The sequence below is a fragment of the Musca autumnalis genome, unplaced genomic scaffold, assembly GCF_047663935.1.
Source record: "Musca autumnalis isolate F117 unplaced genomic scaffold, ASM4766393v1 scaffold_1, whole genome shotgun sequence".
Classification (NCBI taxonomy): domain Eukaryota; kingdom Metazoa; phylum Arthropoda; class Insecta; order Diptera; family Muscidae; genus Musca; species Musca autumnalis.
This window is the reverse complement of record NW_027411644.1, coordinates 315,201,562-315,218,958: the sequence shown is the minus strand read 5'-3', so window position 1 is coordinate 315,218,958 and position 17,397 is coordinate 315,201,562. Positions and strand designations below refer to the sequence as shown.

At 36.1% G+C, this 17,397-nt stretch overlaps 2 protein-coding genes across 2 annotated transcripts in view; both read right to left on the bottom strand.

The window, feature by feature from the left end:
• yem (yemanuclein) overlaps window positions 1-1,006 on the bottom strand; it is a 65,500-nt gene extending 64,494 nt beyond the window's left edge. Inside the window, exon 1 of the mRNA XM_073962321.1 lies at window positions 778-1,006. The gene's annotated coding sequence lies outside the window, so the exon portion shown is untranslated. The remainder of the gene's footprint in view (window positions 1-777) is intronic.
• A 3,420-nt stretch (window positions 1,007-4,426) lies between these two features.
• On the bottom strand, window positions 4,427-15,817 carry aux (cyclin-G-associated kinase). Its single transcript, XM_073962293.1, has 9 exons — window positions 15,391-15,817; window positions 12,009-12,245; window positions 11,582-11,838; window positions 11,287-11,512; window positions 10,540-11,213; window positions 7,863-9,230; window positions 7,197-7,754; window positions 5,419-5,580; window positions 4,427-5,351 (listed from the first exon to the last, which is right to left on the bottom strand). Exons 1-9 carry the CDS (start codon window positions 15,611-15,613, stop codon window positions 5,244-5,246), a joined length of 3,813 nt encoding a protein of 1,270 aa, XP_073818394.1. The 5' UTR covers window positions 15,614-15,817; the 3' UTR covers window positions 4,427-5,243.
• Between the last annotated feature and the right edge of the window lie 1,580 nt (window positions 15,818-17,397).

Below are 17,397 nucleotides of genomic sequence, written 5' to 3'. Positions count from 1 at the left end.
TTTACCGAAAATATGGGGTATATTGGAGCCTCCATTACATTTCGAAAACATTTATTTGACAACTTGCATTACATGTAGTTATTGGTTTTCGTTATTTTTTGTTTGATTACCTGGGTTATTTTTTATTTATACATCCTTTCTTGTCTTAAATAAGTCGTCCAACTAATTTTTGCAAAAAACCCCACATTTTTATCACACTTATCAGCAATTTTTTCATAAATTAATACAGAAAAATGTTAGTTTTATTGGTTCGAAAACAATTACTTGACAAACTGTATATATTTGTGATCAGGGTGACGAGACCTACCTGTGAAAAAAATTTGGTCCCGACCAGAGCTTAATGAAAACATTCAACTTGCTCCCGAGACCTACCTGTGGTAAAAATTTCAAAAAAATCGGATGTGCGCTCGTATTCCCGTCTTGTTCCGCGTTGTCAATTGTCAGCACAACTGAGATGAAATGTTGTATCATTCAACCCAACTGGGTTGTTGATAAACGTGTTATCGCTCAGTGTTTGCGATTCCTTTTTGGCAGCAAACACGTACCAATTATAAGTTTTTTGTTGAACAGATTGGACATAAAAGCTCTGTTCCTTTACGTGCAAGAATCTTCAAGTTTTACTGTTTTTTACACGAAAAGCGTTCCTTTACTTCAGACACAATACAATTCATATGGGAGCAGTTTGCAAGTTCTACTACTTTTGCCGGTTTTACCATTTTCAAAAGTAAAGGAACAGACCAAAACTATACCATACATTTCCAATTATAAACGACTCACCCAACAACCTTGGAAGGTTGTTTAATCCATTTTCACTGAAATCACAAAACACTGAACCGGCACTATCTATAAAGCACATCACCCGACACTTTTCTTTTTCACAACGGCATTTTATTTATTTATTATCCAAAACGCACCAAGATCAATAGAAAAAAATTAAAAAAGTTTAATAGTTATCGCCCTCTCCTCCGCTTCTATTTCTGATCGTTCATGTTCAAAAATCTATTTCAAACTGATTGTTTTCGCGACACGAGAGTTAAGTTAGTGGACACGTTACGTTGGAAAATTGCGTATGGTTTTCACATGATACAATAAAGCTGGAAACACATACAACGTTTGAGTAAAGTTTTGTGTCGTTTTGGCCGTTTTTACACTGTTGGGCATGATGCCGAAAAATTCAAATTCATTTGAAATATATGCCGACAAACAGATAAACGCTGGACTTTGGTGTCGTCGTCGCCCTGTTGTTGTTGTTTTTTTCTCGACGCCCAACGCAAAACTTTAATCAAACGTTGTATCTGTTTACAGCTTCAGGAGGTAGCAGCAACTGCCGTTTTTGGTAACATAAGATGTCAAAATTTGACATAAATTCAATGCAATTGACACATTATGTTACCACCAGCTGGGCTTCAGCTGGGCTGATAATGCTACCTTTCTTATTGTATCATGGGTTTTCATTTCAAGGCAAATTTATGCTTGGTTTACATTTACGAAATCCACGTACGTCAAATAAAGACTCATGGTAGAATAAAGTAAAGGTAGGCCACAGCTAACTGCTGATTACAATTTTTTCTTTTTATGGCCTAATCTGTCAAAAGCAGGGTTGACATTTTGTACTGTTTTTGACATTATGCAATCATAAAGGTAGATGTATCGCTGAATTGTTCCAACAAAAAACTTCTGCTGTAACACTATATCTTAAAATTGAAAACAATGACAAATAATGTGTGTTGTTGATTTTTTTAGCAAAACTTACGAATGAACGATTTATCAAATATTGATATTAATTTAAATTTGTTCCAAAAGTACGGGAATGAAAAAATTAAAATTTTTGTAAAAATTCTGCTGACATTTATCTGCAAATCGGATGCCAGCAATCAATCAGATTAGCCAAACTTGTCAAGTAGAAAATAAGTGAATGACATTTTTTTCATTGTCATAAGTTTGGGAAGAACTTTTGCTATTTTTGGAACACTTTTTCAACAAGAATATTCTGGAGCCTAGCTAAAGAAATGTTTTTACACTATATGCCACTGTTAACATATAAAAAGTGAAGCTCTAAGTTCCATATAATTTTGTAATACGGGATAGCTATGCAGGTACATCTACCATTATTATTGTACCTTGCCATTTGACGTTTTAAGCCATGGCTGCAGGGTGGCATTTCTCAGTGATTTTCATACCTGGCCTACCTCTACTTTATTGTACCATGTCCATATTTATATTAGGCAATTTTCCTTGCGGCAATTGTCAGTTTAATGGAGAGAGAGGTGAGGCATATGATAACCCTTTGCCTCTCAACCAGTGTTGCCAAGTTAGTGGTTTTCCACTACCACTACTTGTTGTGATTTTTGACATACAGAAACCACTGTTTAAGCAGGAATGTCAACAGTTTTAAGGTAAATAGGGCTACAGCCCTATGGTGCGTATGTGGCTGTAGCGATTTTTACCTCGGAACAGTTGGCATCCCTGGTCTCAACACCCTCTCTCACCGACAAACTGGCAATTGCCGCAAGGAAAATTGCCTAATGTAAATATGGACTTAACTGAGAAATAATTAACATTTGCGAATTTTTAAAATAAAATGATAAGAAATATCAATTTAAATATGGTTTTGATAATAATTTTATTATTTCTAAGTGTTCTTGGAGCATTTTAAAGTGACATGTTTCCAAAAAATTACAATTCTCTTAAGAAACAAAAAGTGGTTTCATTCCGAAAAAAAAATTCGTTTTCGGTGTCTTACGGAATCAATTCCACTTTCGATCGGAATTGGTTTCTGTGACATGCCTGATTGTTCCGTATTTTAATATCGTCTTATTTTGGCAATGAAAGTGCGAAATAAGTCCCCCAAAAATGAACATTTATAATTGGGCTGTATAACTTTGAGTAAATGAATGATTTTATGTACATACTTCATCTCCATCCACAGTTGTTAAGTTCAAAATTAAGACACTTTTTAAAAATCTCCTGCAATCGGGGCTACTCTTAAAAGTGCTGAAAACTTTGGAGGGTAATATTGTTACGAATGTAACTGATAGGTTTAGGTTAATTTAGTTTAATTTCCGTTAATTTAAAAATGTGAATTGTAACGTAAAGTTTTTATTACGCAGTTACTTTATTTAAGCAACAACAACTACCATGTTGAACTCTCTTCATTATTCTAGATGTTACTTTACCTTTTATTAATGTGCTTTTGTCTGTTTTGCCATAATCATGTAATTATCGTTTAGTTGCTACTTCTTTCTTGCATTTGTTTGTTGTTGTAATTACGTCATTTCTGTGCTTGTCGTCCGCCTGTATTCCCCCATGTATGTATGTGAGTATGGTTGTTCGCTTAGTGCGAATGTGCGTCTGTGTGTTCGTTGCACAGATTCGAGGTATTGCCAGACTTTCTGGATAATTCTAGACCAAGGAGACTTTGGGGTATAAATACAGGGGAACTGGCAATGACGAGTTGAGTTGTGTTTTAAGCGTTGAACTGAACAGATCGGTTAGAGAATAGCTGCGTGCTAACTAGAGACTTGCTGTGTGCTTAGCTATAACAGTCGGTTCTGAATAAGTGTAATAAAGTAAATAAAGCATTGTAGAAACGTAATCTAAAACGAACCCTGTTTTATTTGGTCGTATCGGGGAATAAAACAACGTCTACACGGACATTAGTTAAACCTAATTCCGTAACAATATAGATATATTCCTATATGCCAATCCCTTGGTTTTTGATTGAGAAAATACTCTTACTACATTCCTAACAAATCCCTGACTTTATAAGAATGTAACATTTATTATTACTTTTATTTCACATTTAAATTTTTCATCAAAAGTCGATTTTTTTTTGAATAGCTTGGGTTTTAGGTCAAATGCGTGGAAATGCATAGGAAAATGTAGCTTCATAAGCGTGGAATGACAGATAACCGACAATACTATAACAAAATGAAAAAAAATACAAAAATATTCGAAAACCCCAGAGTCGTACGTCAATTTTTGCAACCATTTTTTTTGTGGCGTTTAAACGACCAGTGGCTTTATGTGGGTACTGCCGCCCACCATTTTCTTCTGCAATGTTCAATGATGTATATATGACATGTCCAAAGCGCAAAATCATGTAAAGAAAAATCACAAAATCATGATAATGTAAAATAGCTGTACTATACTCATCGTTGACAACACTTGTCGAAGCCTGAAAAATATCCAGTGTTGTCCCGCTACTGAAGCCAGCTAGACAATAACTTATAAACCCCTAAAGTAAATATATACTCTCTCTAAATTAATATTTTAATTATATTTTTATATATATTTAAATATTGTATTTTTTATATATGTAATTTCATACGATCGTATTTTTTTTATTTTATAACTAAATATATGTATGTATATAATAATTTTCTTAAAATATATACATTGACACAAAAATATCTAGATTTTACTCTTTGTTTTGTTGTATGCGTTTAGACCGTGTGTATTTTGTTGTTGGATTTTAATTTTGTTTCACCGTTTAGTTAGAGAATTTTTTGTCAATAATTTTTTAAGGGGGGAGGAAATTATTACCCTTCAACTTATTTACATATTTTTAATTAAGTAAATAATTTTTTAATTTCTAGAATGGATGTTGTGGAATGGATTTTTTTGTTTTGTTTTAGAAAAAGAATTATAAAGGGAAATTCTGAGCTTTTCTTGACATTTAACTATGATTTTAATAATAATAAAAACTTAAGACTAAATAATTTTTAAATTTTTCTTTTTTTGTATATAATTTCTTTGCGTTAACATTTAATACTTTTACTAAAATAGATTTTTGCTTTAAATATTTGTATTTAATGAGAAAAGAAATATAATAAAAAAAAACAAAAACAAATAAAAAAGACAGTCCCATGTGGAGAAAATATTTAAATATTTTGCTAGTAAATTAATAGTTTTGCATAAATTATGAAATATTTGAAAAAAAATAGAAATATTCCATAGATAAATATTAAGTAAATAACGTATATTATTTGTTATCTATACAGTTGCAAATTAGTAATTATCTTTTGATTTTAGAATTAAGAGCTTAAAGCATTTAATAGAGCGTTCGGTTTTTTCTTTTCATTTTTTTTAAGAATAAATTCTACTTATTTGCAGGGAGCTTGAAGCTTTGCTCCACCATTTTCACATTCAATAATTATGAATATATTTTTGTCGTCTTAATAATTTTATGAAATAGTTTAGTAAACATAGTTTTGGTGTTTTCTAATAGCAATATTTGCAAACTAATTGAACATATTTTGCTGAGTGGCATCATTTTCGAAGTCAGTCCAAGCGTTATTAAGTTCCATGAAAATCATCTTAGCAATCTCTTCGTTCTCTGTTCCATTGTGCTGCATAAAGAAATTGAAAATGTTTTGTTATTGGATTTTTATCAAGATTAAAATTTCTTAACCTTACCTTATCAGGATGTACAGCCAGACAAGCTTTGCGATAACCTTTCTTCACATCTGCCGGTGTTATTAATTGGGACATTTCACATTTTGTCCATTTGGCATCGGCCCACAATACCGTGTGCATTGAACAGAGCAATGCACGTATGTTATTCTTTTTACCTTCCGTCTGAAAATAGAAAAAAAAGTAATTAAATAATTGTCGAGCACTCAGAATATGTAAAGGCGAGGGGAAGGACGTTATATCGCATAAAATCGTTTACTACCACGGATGTACCAGCAAAATTTGTGTTGCATGATGTTACAACTGCCGCCCGTGATCCTAAATTATCCCAGCATTGGGACCGGACGAAATCTCCACGGTAATGCTCAGACAGACAGGATAAGTCAGGAGACAAGTATGTTAGAGAAGACCCCAATGTTGGAAGGCGTTCTTTCGATAGTTATCGTGCCACTCAGAACTTATAGTTGGTTACCTTATAATTTTTTAAAGCTTTTGGGTCATTATCTCAGGAAGCATGGACTTGCAGATGAATAAAAATTATATAAAATTATTTGACAAAAAAATGTATACCAAAACCATCTTCGGATAGCCCTTAAATTGCTCTTAAGCAAAAATTTTGTACTTTTGTGAAGACGTACAAATGTTTTGCCTGACATAGATAGACCTTCTTGGAACTTGATGTAAGTTTCGAAGAAATTTTACGATGTGCGTACACCTTTTTCTGATGTAATTGGAAACATTTTAGTTGTAGTACGTAACATTTCAATTGTAATTCGAATTATTCCATTTGTAATTCGAATTATTCCATTATAATTCGAATTATTCAATTTGCAAGTCGAAAAATCGTATTTGTAATTCGAATTATTTTATTTGTAATTCGAATTATTCTATTTGTAATTCGAATTATTCTATTTGTAATTCGACTTATTCCAATTGTAATTCGACTTATTCCATTTGAAATTCGACTTATTCCATTTGAAATTCGAATTATTCCATTTGTAATTCAAATTATTTCATTTGTAATTCAAAATATACAATTTTTAATTCGAATTATTTCATTTGTAATTCAAAATATTTTATTTGCAAATCGAATTATTTATTTAAAATTCGTAACAAAAAATTACAAAATACTTTTTCGATCGATTATATAACAGTTTTTTTTTTTTTGAATTACAAATAAATGATTTGAATTACAAATAAAATGATTCGAATTACAAATAAAATAATTCGAATTACAATTGGAAAAATTCGAATTACAAATGGAATAGTTTGAATTACAAATTACATCTCAAAAAAGTGTAGTTTCAGCCAAATCGGATACTCATTTCGTATGTAATCGGGCTCAGAAGTTGTTGTTGTTGTAGCAGCATATAATGCTGGGTTGGCAGCCGCTGGCCGAAACACTTTTGGTTTCGAGTCAATCCGGTACGTAAGAACCCGCTGCCGTGGGAGAAGTCATAAGTCATTTTAGATGGTGCCTTCACCGTTTTTTTTAGCTATTGGGACATTATTTCAGAAAATATGAATTTGTCCCCAAAATAAATTGTACCTCCTAATAGAGGCTACGAAAACAACCAGCTGCTTACTTCTGCTCCTTACATACTTCAAGAGTTATCGTTGGCACCATTTAGCGAATTTTTTGAACTTTTGTGGGGAAGGTACCGGAATAAAAACAGTACCAATATAAAAACAGCGGTATGGTAGTAATTCAAACTAATTTGAATATGAGAACAGTTCGTTATAGTGGGCCTTATAAAATTTTTAACAATGCATTTACTTACCCACTCCATAATCATAACTTTCTTCGGATCCATATCTTTAATTAAATCTTCTTTGCGCATTTCATTTATTGACCTTGGGCCCTGATTAGCTTTGCTGGTGAACTTATAGCCTTGTTCGCCGAGTATGTCAGCAAATATATCCGAACTTTTCGATTGTTGTGATGTACCGCTTGATGATTTAGGCTGTTCAAAATGTGAACGACTGTAATCGGGACGTGTATTTGGTGTGGTAGTAGAAGGTGTAGCTCCACTTCCAGCTGCAACGCCTGTGGGTTGTGGTGAAGGTGTTGCAAACGGGGTGGGTGTTGGTTGTTGCATACCAAATGTCGTCGTATTATTTGGAGTTTTTATATGATTGGGTGAAGGCGCATTAGGAGGCATACGCACATTACCGCTATTCGGTGTAGTGCTATTATGAGTAGGACTTGAAAAATGTGTGGTAAAAGGACTGGTACCAACTGGTGTATGGCCAGCTGATTTACCACCCAATGTCTGAGGTGTAAAGTTGATGTTCAAACCAGAAGCTAAGCTGGCAATGTCGGCAAAGGGGTCTTTAGGCTGGAAAATAAAAGAAAAAGATATCAAATTTATAGAAATAGGATTAAGATTGTAGGTTATGTGATAAAATGTTGGGTTTTATTATCTTTTTTTGCTTTTGTCCCTTACCTGTTGCTGTGGAGAAGGTTCTTTACTAGCAGTCTGTGTTGTAAATGTGGGCACAGTGCCACCAACAAAAGGTGGTACAATGGAAGCAGAACTACTTGTTGTTATTTTGGGAGTACAAAATGGTGGTGGAGGAGCACCTGTCTGAGGTGTTGGTGTTGGCGAAGCAAAAGCATTAAAATCTAAATTGAACGTAGACGATGTGTCCGAATTAAGAGGACCAAAGATGTCATCTAAATCTGCCGCAGATTTAGGTTGAGAGTTATTAGCCAAAATATCTGGAATTGGTGCGGTACCAATACCCGATGAATCATCATCCCCGAATGCACCAAGTAAATCAAAACTAGCATCTGTTGAAGGCATAGCTGTGGCTTGAGGATCAGTAAAACCATGATGCGATGAAGATGGTTGATTAAGATTTAACAAATCAATGGGTGGTGCCGGATCAGGCTGTGTGAAATTAGTTTCATGCGATATTTCAGTTATGTCCGGCATTATCAATGGTGGAGTCATGGGTTTTTCTTTGTTAGCTGGAGCTGCAGTCCTGGTTGGTGGCGGCACCGCTCCACCCGTTGGCTTTGTAACGAAATTATCTATCATTTCTTCATATTCCAATTGAGAGCTAAACAAATTGAAAGCACTACGACTGGGTTTTGTTAAAAGCCATGGTGGATTTCGAGCTGGCGGTGTTTCAGTATCCATCACAGCCAGAGACAAAGAGACTGCAAAATTCGGAGGTACACACTCGGCATCTGTGGGTAAATCATCCAAATCCTGTGTTGTGAAATTAATCAAGGTCTCTTGCTCTGGTATAAAACCAGTATGTAGTTGAAATTGGCATATTTTTATACCTTGTGGTCTAACCATACCTTTACGGGCATGATATAGAACCACAACAAAATCACCACATACTGTGACATTTAGAGGTACGGTGATTTTGCCAGGACCAGCCATATATAGACGCATTTTTTCATAATCTTGCATGGTGGAGAGCAACAGGCGTTCATTATTGTAAACTTCAATGTAAATGCGACAACCATCACGGGTCTTAGTCATACGAGGTACTGGTTGACAACTTAATGATATTAAATTAATATTTTTATAATGAGGCAGCAGTGGAGTGGGACGTAAAATGTCACCTAAATAGTAGAGATAACGAAATTCAGATGGTCTCAAGTTGATGGGGTGTCGTTTGACGGCAAAGACCTGAACGGCGTCTTCGGGTTCCAAAATGAGATCTGAATACATAAGTAAGGCGCACACCAATGTGGCTGCTGTACATCCACCCGAATCACCCGTTTGTATAATCACAATCGATTTGGGATCGGCGGTAAGGAAACCGTACATATCTTCGGCAACAGAGAAGAGACCCTGTAAAAAAGTAAGAGGACATTTTTAAATGACAATCAATAAATCTTAATAGGCGTCTAAAAGTCGTCTTTATAGGCAACCTAAAGGTCGTCTTTATAGGCAACCTAAATTTCGTCTTTAAGGGCAACCAAAAGGTCGTCTTTATTGGCGACCTAAAGGTCGTCTTTATTGGCGACATAAAGGTCGTCTTTATAGGCGACCTAAAGGTCGTCTTTATAGGCGACCTAAAGGTCGTCTTTATAGGCGACCTAAAGGTCGTCTTTATAGGCGACCTAAAGGTCGTCTTTATAGGCGACCTAAAGGTCGTCTTTATAGGCGACCTAAAGGTCGTCTTTATAGGCGACCTAAAGGTCGTCTTTACGGGCGACCTAAAGGTCGTCTTTATAGGCGACCTAAAGGTCGTCTTTATAGGCGACCTAAAGGTCGTCTTTATAGGCGACCTAAAGGTCGTCTTTATAGGCGACCTAAAGGTCGTCTTTATAGGCGACCTAAAGGTCGTCTTTATAGGCGACCTAAAGGTCGTCTTTATAGGCGACCTAAAGGTCGTCTTTACGGGCGACCTAAAGGTCGTCTTTATAGGCGACCTAAAGGTCGTCTTTACGGGCGACCTAAAGGTCGTCTTTACGGGCGACCTAAAGGTCGTCTTTATTGGCGACCAAAAGGTCGTCTTTATAGGCGACCTAAAGGTCGTCTTTATAGGCGACCTAAAGGTCGTCTTTATAGGCGACCTAAAGGTCGTCTTTATAGGCGACCTAAAGGTCGTCTTTACGGGCGACCTAAAGGTCGTCTTTACGGGCAACCAAAAGGTCGTCTTTATAGGCGACCTAAAGGTCGTCTTTATAGGCGACCTAAAGGTCGTCTTTATAGGCGACCTAAAGGTCGTCTTTATAGGCGACCTAAAGGTCGTCTTTATAGGCGACCTAAAGGTCGTCTTTATAGGCGACCTAAAGGTCGTCTTTATAGGCGACCTAAAGGTCGTCTTTATAGGCGACCTAAAGGTCGTCTTTACGGGCGACCTAAAGGTCGTCTTTACGGGCGACCTAAAGGTCGTCTTTACGGGCGACCTAAAGGTCGTCTTTATTGGCGACCTAAAGGTCGTCTTTATAGGCGACCTAAAGGTCGTCTTTATAGGCGACCTAAAGGTCGTCTTTATAGGCGACCTAAAGGTCGTCTTTATAGGCGACCTAAAGGTCGTCTTTATAGGCGACATAATGGTCGTCTTTATAGGCGACATAATGGTCGTCTTTGTAGAGCACTTTTTCAAAGAGTTTTTAAAAGTCCATGGGAAATAATTCAAAGTTTCAATTACCTGCAAATTGGGTGCCCGGGCTTGAGAACAACCATATATGCTACCAGCTTCTACGGTACGTACTGGTGGCGCCAAACGTGGGCAAGATCGTGGACCAAAATTATAAACGCTAACTTTTTGTGGAGGAAAACGACTTTCAATCGATAGCCGTACATCTTCAATATTATTTGTTTTGTATGCCGATTCAAAGCCTTCCGAAGGGCAAGGCATTACCAAAACACGTGATGTTATGTAACTAATATCCAAATCCGAGCGTGCGATTGTCTGTTGCATGGTTTGCATAACCTTAGAGGAGGTATCTTTGAGATTTTTCAAGAAACTGCCAGCACCACCACGTAAAGAAGACAATAAACTACCATTAGTTGGATTTATAGACGAAGAAGAAGAGGAACTTTGTTGCTGATGAGAAGAAGACGTGTGTCCTGGTGGTTGTGGTTGAGTGGAAGCTATTGAAGGGTCATCGTAAAATATTGAATTGCCTGCTGAGGAACGTTGTTGAGGCTGTGTTATGGGGTTGTTGGTGCTCAAATGCTCTGGCGTAGTGGTAATTATTGGTTTACCACGTAGATCCAAAGGTCCTTTTAGACTCCAGTGCATTGTTTCCGATATGGCAGCCAAACGATCCAATATTGTTGAGATATTAAAACGTTGAGACGGATCAACAGTTAAACAACCTGGAACACAAAAAATTTAAATTTAATGTTCAACTCAAAAACAAACAAAAATTCTATATCATCCCCCACTTACCTCTTATGATATCATGAAAGCACTGAAATCTGGAATCTGTGGGTATTGTAAAATTTCCATTTATTATGCGCAGCTTAGCTGAATCATCAAAGGGATGCTTTTGAAAACAAAGCACATACAATATACAGCCCAAAGACCAAACATCTACTTTGGTACCAACTTCATAATTTGACCAAGTATCTAACATTTCTGGAGCACGATACATGGGTGTTGTAACACTGCATAGCTTAAAAGACAAAAATGTAAATTAATCAATTCTACTTGTGGAAAGTATTTCATTTTACTGCCATCCAACCTGATCTTCCAATGTATTACGTTGTTGAGCATTCCAATCTAAAGTGGGTGCAAAAATTTCACTTGTTGCCGAACCAAAATCGCACAATTTCAATTGTTTATCATCGCCCAACAAATAATTTTCAATTTTTATATCACGATGAATAATGGGCGGCGATTGCGAATGCATGTGGGCAACCGCTTTTACTGCCTGATAAAATATTCTTAAAACTACAGGAGGTTCTAGAGTAGAGCCCATACAATCAATTAAGGAACCTCCTGAAAAATAAACAACAACAAAAATATATGCGATAAAAAATATAAGATATTATTAAAATTTACTACGCGAAATTAAACGATTTTTTTGAAATGGTCGTATTACGTATTATGGAGATTCTACTGTATTACATATATATTATATTCTTCGAATGTTTACATTGAAAATATACCTTTACATAACTCTGTTAGCAGCAAATATTCCGCTCTCTGTTGGGGTCCGTTTGTTTTGTCAATAAATGTCGCCGAAACAAATCCAACAATATTCGGATGTCCCGTCAAACGTTTGTGTGTATTAATTTCATTGATGATAACTTGACATGCTTTCTTATCGGCACCTATAAGACGTTTCAACGCATATTCTTTGTCCGTCTGTATATCTTGAGCTACATAAACAAATGCAAAACCGCCTGAAAAGATAAATACAAAAGTGAAATGAACTTGTGTTGTACGAAGAGAAAAATGAAAGAACATTTGATAAGCATTATAATACGCAGATGAGTAATATTTTATATGACGATTAGTTTTTGAGAAGATCTGTCGTCTGTCAAAAGGTTTATTACATTTAGAAGTGTAGCGATTGGCGTCCCCCCTACACATACTTTTTATAATACAAGGACTACCTGCTATTAATATTTCAACACGATCCGAGAAATGGTCTTAAACTGAGTTATAGGCAAAAGTGTTGAACTTTTTGAAGGAGGTACCTAAAGAAATGGGTCGTCATAGTCCATCTTGGAACTTGATATAAACTTGGGAGTTACTTAATTTTATGTAAGCGTCCATTTTATTTGTAATTTGTAGATTCTTCGCACCATTATAGCAGGAATTATGGACTTGCCCAAGGAAAATATTATATTGCTGTAAACAGGATTCTAAGGACTGCCTCAAAACGGTCCTTAAACTTCACTTAAGCGAAAATTTTGATCTTTTGTGAGGAAAGTTGTTGTTGCAACAGTGTTTTATTTAATGTTTGTAACTTCATTTTCGTTTAATCTGGCTCTGGGTCTATCTCCAGTTCTAGGAATGTGGCTGCTTCGATGGGATGAAACCACATATCTATTGGAGTTATACCCCGTTTGCACTTAACCGGATTTAAAAAAGCCAATGTGTATCAAATTTCAATTCAATGGCGTAAACGTCAAATAAATACTCCTTGATATATTCGTGTCAAAAAACCCACAAAAAATATTTATATCCGAGAATAACAAAATTCTAGGTAAAAATCGTAAAAAACGATTTTGAGCTATATCTCAAAAACAATAGCTGATGGAGAAAACCCGCGACCAGATTCGAAAATTACTTGCCGTTTTCAGTTAGAAAAAGTCGTGTTGACCAGTGGTTGACCAGTTCATCCAGCTGTTTCAGCATTACCATGATGTTTTCATCCAAAGCCCAAAGCCTTGGATGATTCAGCGTTCCTGTTGGCATTCGCAATATAATCTATTGAAAATTGTGGTGGTTCCGCCTCAAAAGGAAGAAACCACTCTGTCACTTCACTCGACAAACTGTCGATTAAAATAACTTGCACACCTTTTGGATCAGTCAGCATAACATCTCCGAACGTGACTAAGGTCCTAACTACCTTTTTCCCAGGGTTCTAGATTAACTTAGCCGTTGCAATGTTGCAAATCTTCATAACTTAAACACTTGTTCTGCTAACGCTCCCCGACCAACCTGTTAACTTCCAGTGTCATCTGCTGGAGAATTTGATTTAACTTCGGGTTTTAGACCAGCTGGTATATAGCTATAACGAAACATCCTCTCCTGCCGAACAACAGAAGGTTTGGGCAGATTTTTGAAGCGGTGATTAGAGAACTTTCTGAAGTCAATTAGCTTTTCCATTATTGATGAAAGTCCGGCCTTCAGAGATGATGAAATCGATATGTCTGCTGATGGAGACGACTACGAAGAGATGGTCTAACCCAAAAAACCGACAGTTTGCCAGGTGACGTCATTTGTCAGACTAGGTGACATTATGGTTATATCTGGCGAACTATGACACTCTCAGCTACTTCTGGTTGTTGTAGTAGCAGGCCAAAACACTATGGTTTAAGGTCAATCCGGTACGAAAGAACCCGCCGCCGTGGGGTTGCTACTTCTGGTAGGGGCGTAATCATTGATCATGCAAAACTTAGGACTATTAATCTGCTAAGCTATTTATCGGATATAACTTTAAATTGCGCTTCCGGAAGAAATTTGTTACAATAGCAGGAAATTTTAGCACCAACTGGATAAACTTGACGCAGGTGCAAGGACCTTTTATTTAAAGTTAGTTCAGGCGCCGTTTTCAGTTTTCAGTTTTTGGGTTACATAACCTGACCACCTGAAAATAACCCCTCGTATGACCACTTGTTGGATGGCTTTCCAATGCTACATTTTGTTGCAATCGGTTCAGTAGAGCCGGGTCTAAACCGGGTTTTGTACCCGGACTTTCGGGTCCAATAACCGGGTGCGTCCCCCAAGAAAATTATGGAGCAAGTTGAGTTTAAGCATTAAGCTCGGATAAGATTATACTTTTTTTCTAAGTAGCCGGCCTTCGTCTGGAGGTTTAAGACTTTCTGCTATTTGTGGTCAGAGTAACGAGACCTACCTGTGGGAAAAATGCTTAAACTCATCTTAAGCCAAATTTATACATTCCGGTGATCAGCGCAATCATATCTACCACTGGAAAAAATTTCAAAAAATCGGACGGCATAAGTTGAATATACGGACTGGATTCGGATCGATGATAAAAAAAATTTCGGTTTAAAGGAAAATTTTGTTCGCGTTAGCCGAGATTTGTTCCTGTCCATAGGAGAAAGTCTTAAATATACTAAACATATCGTCAAAACCAAGGGATTTTTTGAACTTTCGGAGCCTATATCTCGGGAAGAATGGACTATCGGACATTTATTACTAGACTAGAGCTAAGCCAAATCTTTCAATTGTTATCATTAATGTTTTCTTTCTTTGCATATGTTACTTTACTTTTACTTGGGTCTATTTTTCTTTATCTACAACAACAATTTTTATCATCATAATTTTATATCAGCCTTTCTTTCAAGTAGTGATTGTTTTCGTTTTATTCTACGCGAGCCTATAGAGGGATGGGGTCAAAAACAACAGCAAAATTTACTCAAGGTTAAAACAACAACACAACTAGGTAGTTACGGACGATGTAGTATGAAAGTGTCATCTTAAAATCAAGACAATTTCCAATTAGAAAAACACCAAGGCATTACACCAACATAACATTATTGTTGTTGCCATAATGCTTATCGGAAAATAGACGGAAGAGACGACAACGCAAATAATGAAAAAATACTCCCATTACAACAAACTGCACATATTTGTTCTGCTAAACGCCCACTAAATAGAAAACAACAAACATACGAGTATATTGATTTTTCCTTAACTTTTTTTTGTGCTCCCTTTCAGTAGTTCTTTAAGCTGAGGTCGAAGTTGAAAGTGTGTAGTGCTTGCAAGTGTGTATGTTTTCATATGTGTAAGCTGGTTAAAACTGGTGCATTATTCATCATAAGCCAACATCATTGTGTTGTTCGTGTTACAAACCTTCTGCAATAACTCTTTTTACACGCAATTTTCGGCCATTGATTTCAACGATTTGGCCACAAAAGTCATTTTCCTGCAAAGATGATGATGAACTTCTGTATGTGTTGTTGACATTTACGGATGAGCCTCCACTATTTGGTTGTGATGTGTTGTTGCTATTTGTCGCTGAGGTGTTTGTGGGGTTATTGAAATAACCCATAGCAGATTTAAAAAATTCACTCATCTTGTTTTAATTTGTCACTTATTTTTATCACACAATTGTGTTAATTATTTTATATTAATTTCACGTATTCTATTCCGTATTTTCTTTCTTCCGATATAAAACAAAAAATCAAAATATGAAAGCAATGAAAAGAGACGACTTTGATGTCAAAAAAATTAGTGTTGATTAGGTTGTGAGTATTTGGTTAACTGGTTGCTAGACGACCGACTGGTTATTCTAATTAGGTGCAACCTATTTTAAATGAGTTTTATTGAAATTCGCCCTGTTGCAGAACCTACTAGAGGCTAGAATTTTATCACGATAACATTTTTTCCTTTATGTCATACTTGGTTTACATTTACGAAATCCACTTGATTTCAACTGTCAAATCCATAGGTTAAACGTCAAATGAAATCCAGATGAGATTTCATTTGACGTTTGAGCTATGGAATTGACAGTTGAAATCGAGTGGATTTCGTAAATGTAAACTTAGCATTAGTGTTTAAAATGAGGCCTGTTCGATAACTTCGCAAGTAAAAAGTATTTGCAAGTTCTTGCAACTACTTGAGAATGTATGTGTGAGTTTTCAAAGACTGATGAAAATCAAAATAGTTTTGATTTCAAAATGAACCCCCATCAGTCTGGGTGAATTGTATTTATTTTTAAATTGTCAATAAATAATTTTGAAAAACAGAAAATAATGTTGGTGTTGGAACACAAAAAAACTTAGAATTCATTCATTTTTGGAGGAGAAATTCAAGATTTTTAGACTTGACTGATGGTTCGTGCTACACACTTGTCAGTCACACATACAGAAAGGGTTCATCGGACTGACGGCACAGACTGATGAGTGGGGGCCTTTATACTGAACAAGTATGTTATCGAACAACATTTTGTAAATGTTTGCACATATTTGTACAAACTTTTGAGTTATCGTACAGACCTATTGGCAAATATAATTTGATAATGTTTATAACATGCTGTCGTTGCTTCAATAGTTATCGGAAAAAATAGTAAAAATTAGTAGATTCTTGCAGTTCTGGAACAGACCAATGGCATAAATAGAATACTCTACCAGCTGGCGTAAAAATCTGGCAAAATTACCACAGGTAGATCTTGTTGTCCTGATCATAAAGTTCCCAAGTACCCCCCGTTATTACTCGGTTATTTGTAGAGCGGAAAAGCTGAATTTTTTTACCACAGGTAGTTCATTTTGTCCTGATTACAAAAATATAAATTTCTTCGGGAGGAAGTCCACATTTCCCGAGATATGGCCTTTTAAAGTTCCCAAGTACCCATCGTTATTACTTGGTTATTTGTAGAGCGGAAAAGCTGAATTGTTTACCACAGGTAGTTCATTTTGTCCTGATTACAAAAATATAGCTTCGGGAGGAAGTCCACACTTCCCGAGATATGGGCTTTTAAAGTTCCCAAGTATCCCCGGCTGAAACCTACTGGTAAGTACTGGTTTTCGAAATTTGCACCTGTCCATAGGAGAAATTCGTAAAAACCCGGCCAAAGGCCGGCTATTTAGATTAAAATTTATAATTTAAATGAAAAAATTTTCCCGTTCTCGAAATTTGCACCTGTTCATAGGAGAAAGTCTTAAAAACCCGGCCGAAGGCCGTCTATTTAGATGAAAATTTACAATTTAAAAGAAAAATTGTTCCCGTTCTCGAAATTTGCACCTGTCCATAGGAGAAAGTCGTAAAACCCCGGCCGAAGGCCGTCTATTTAGTTGAAAATTTACAATTTAAAAAAGAGAAATTGTTTCCGTCCTCGAAATTTGCACCTGTCCATAGGAG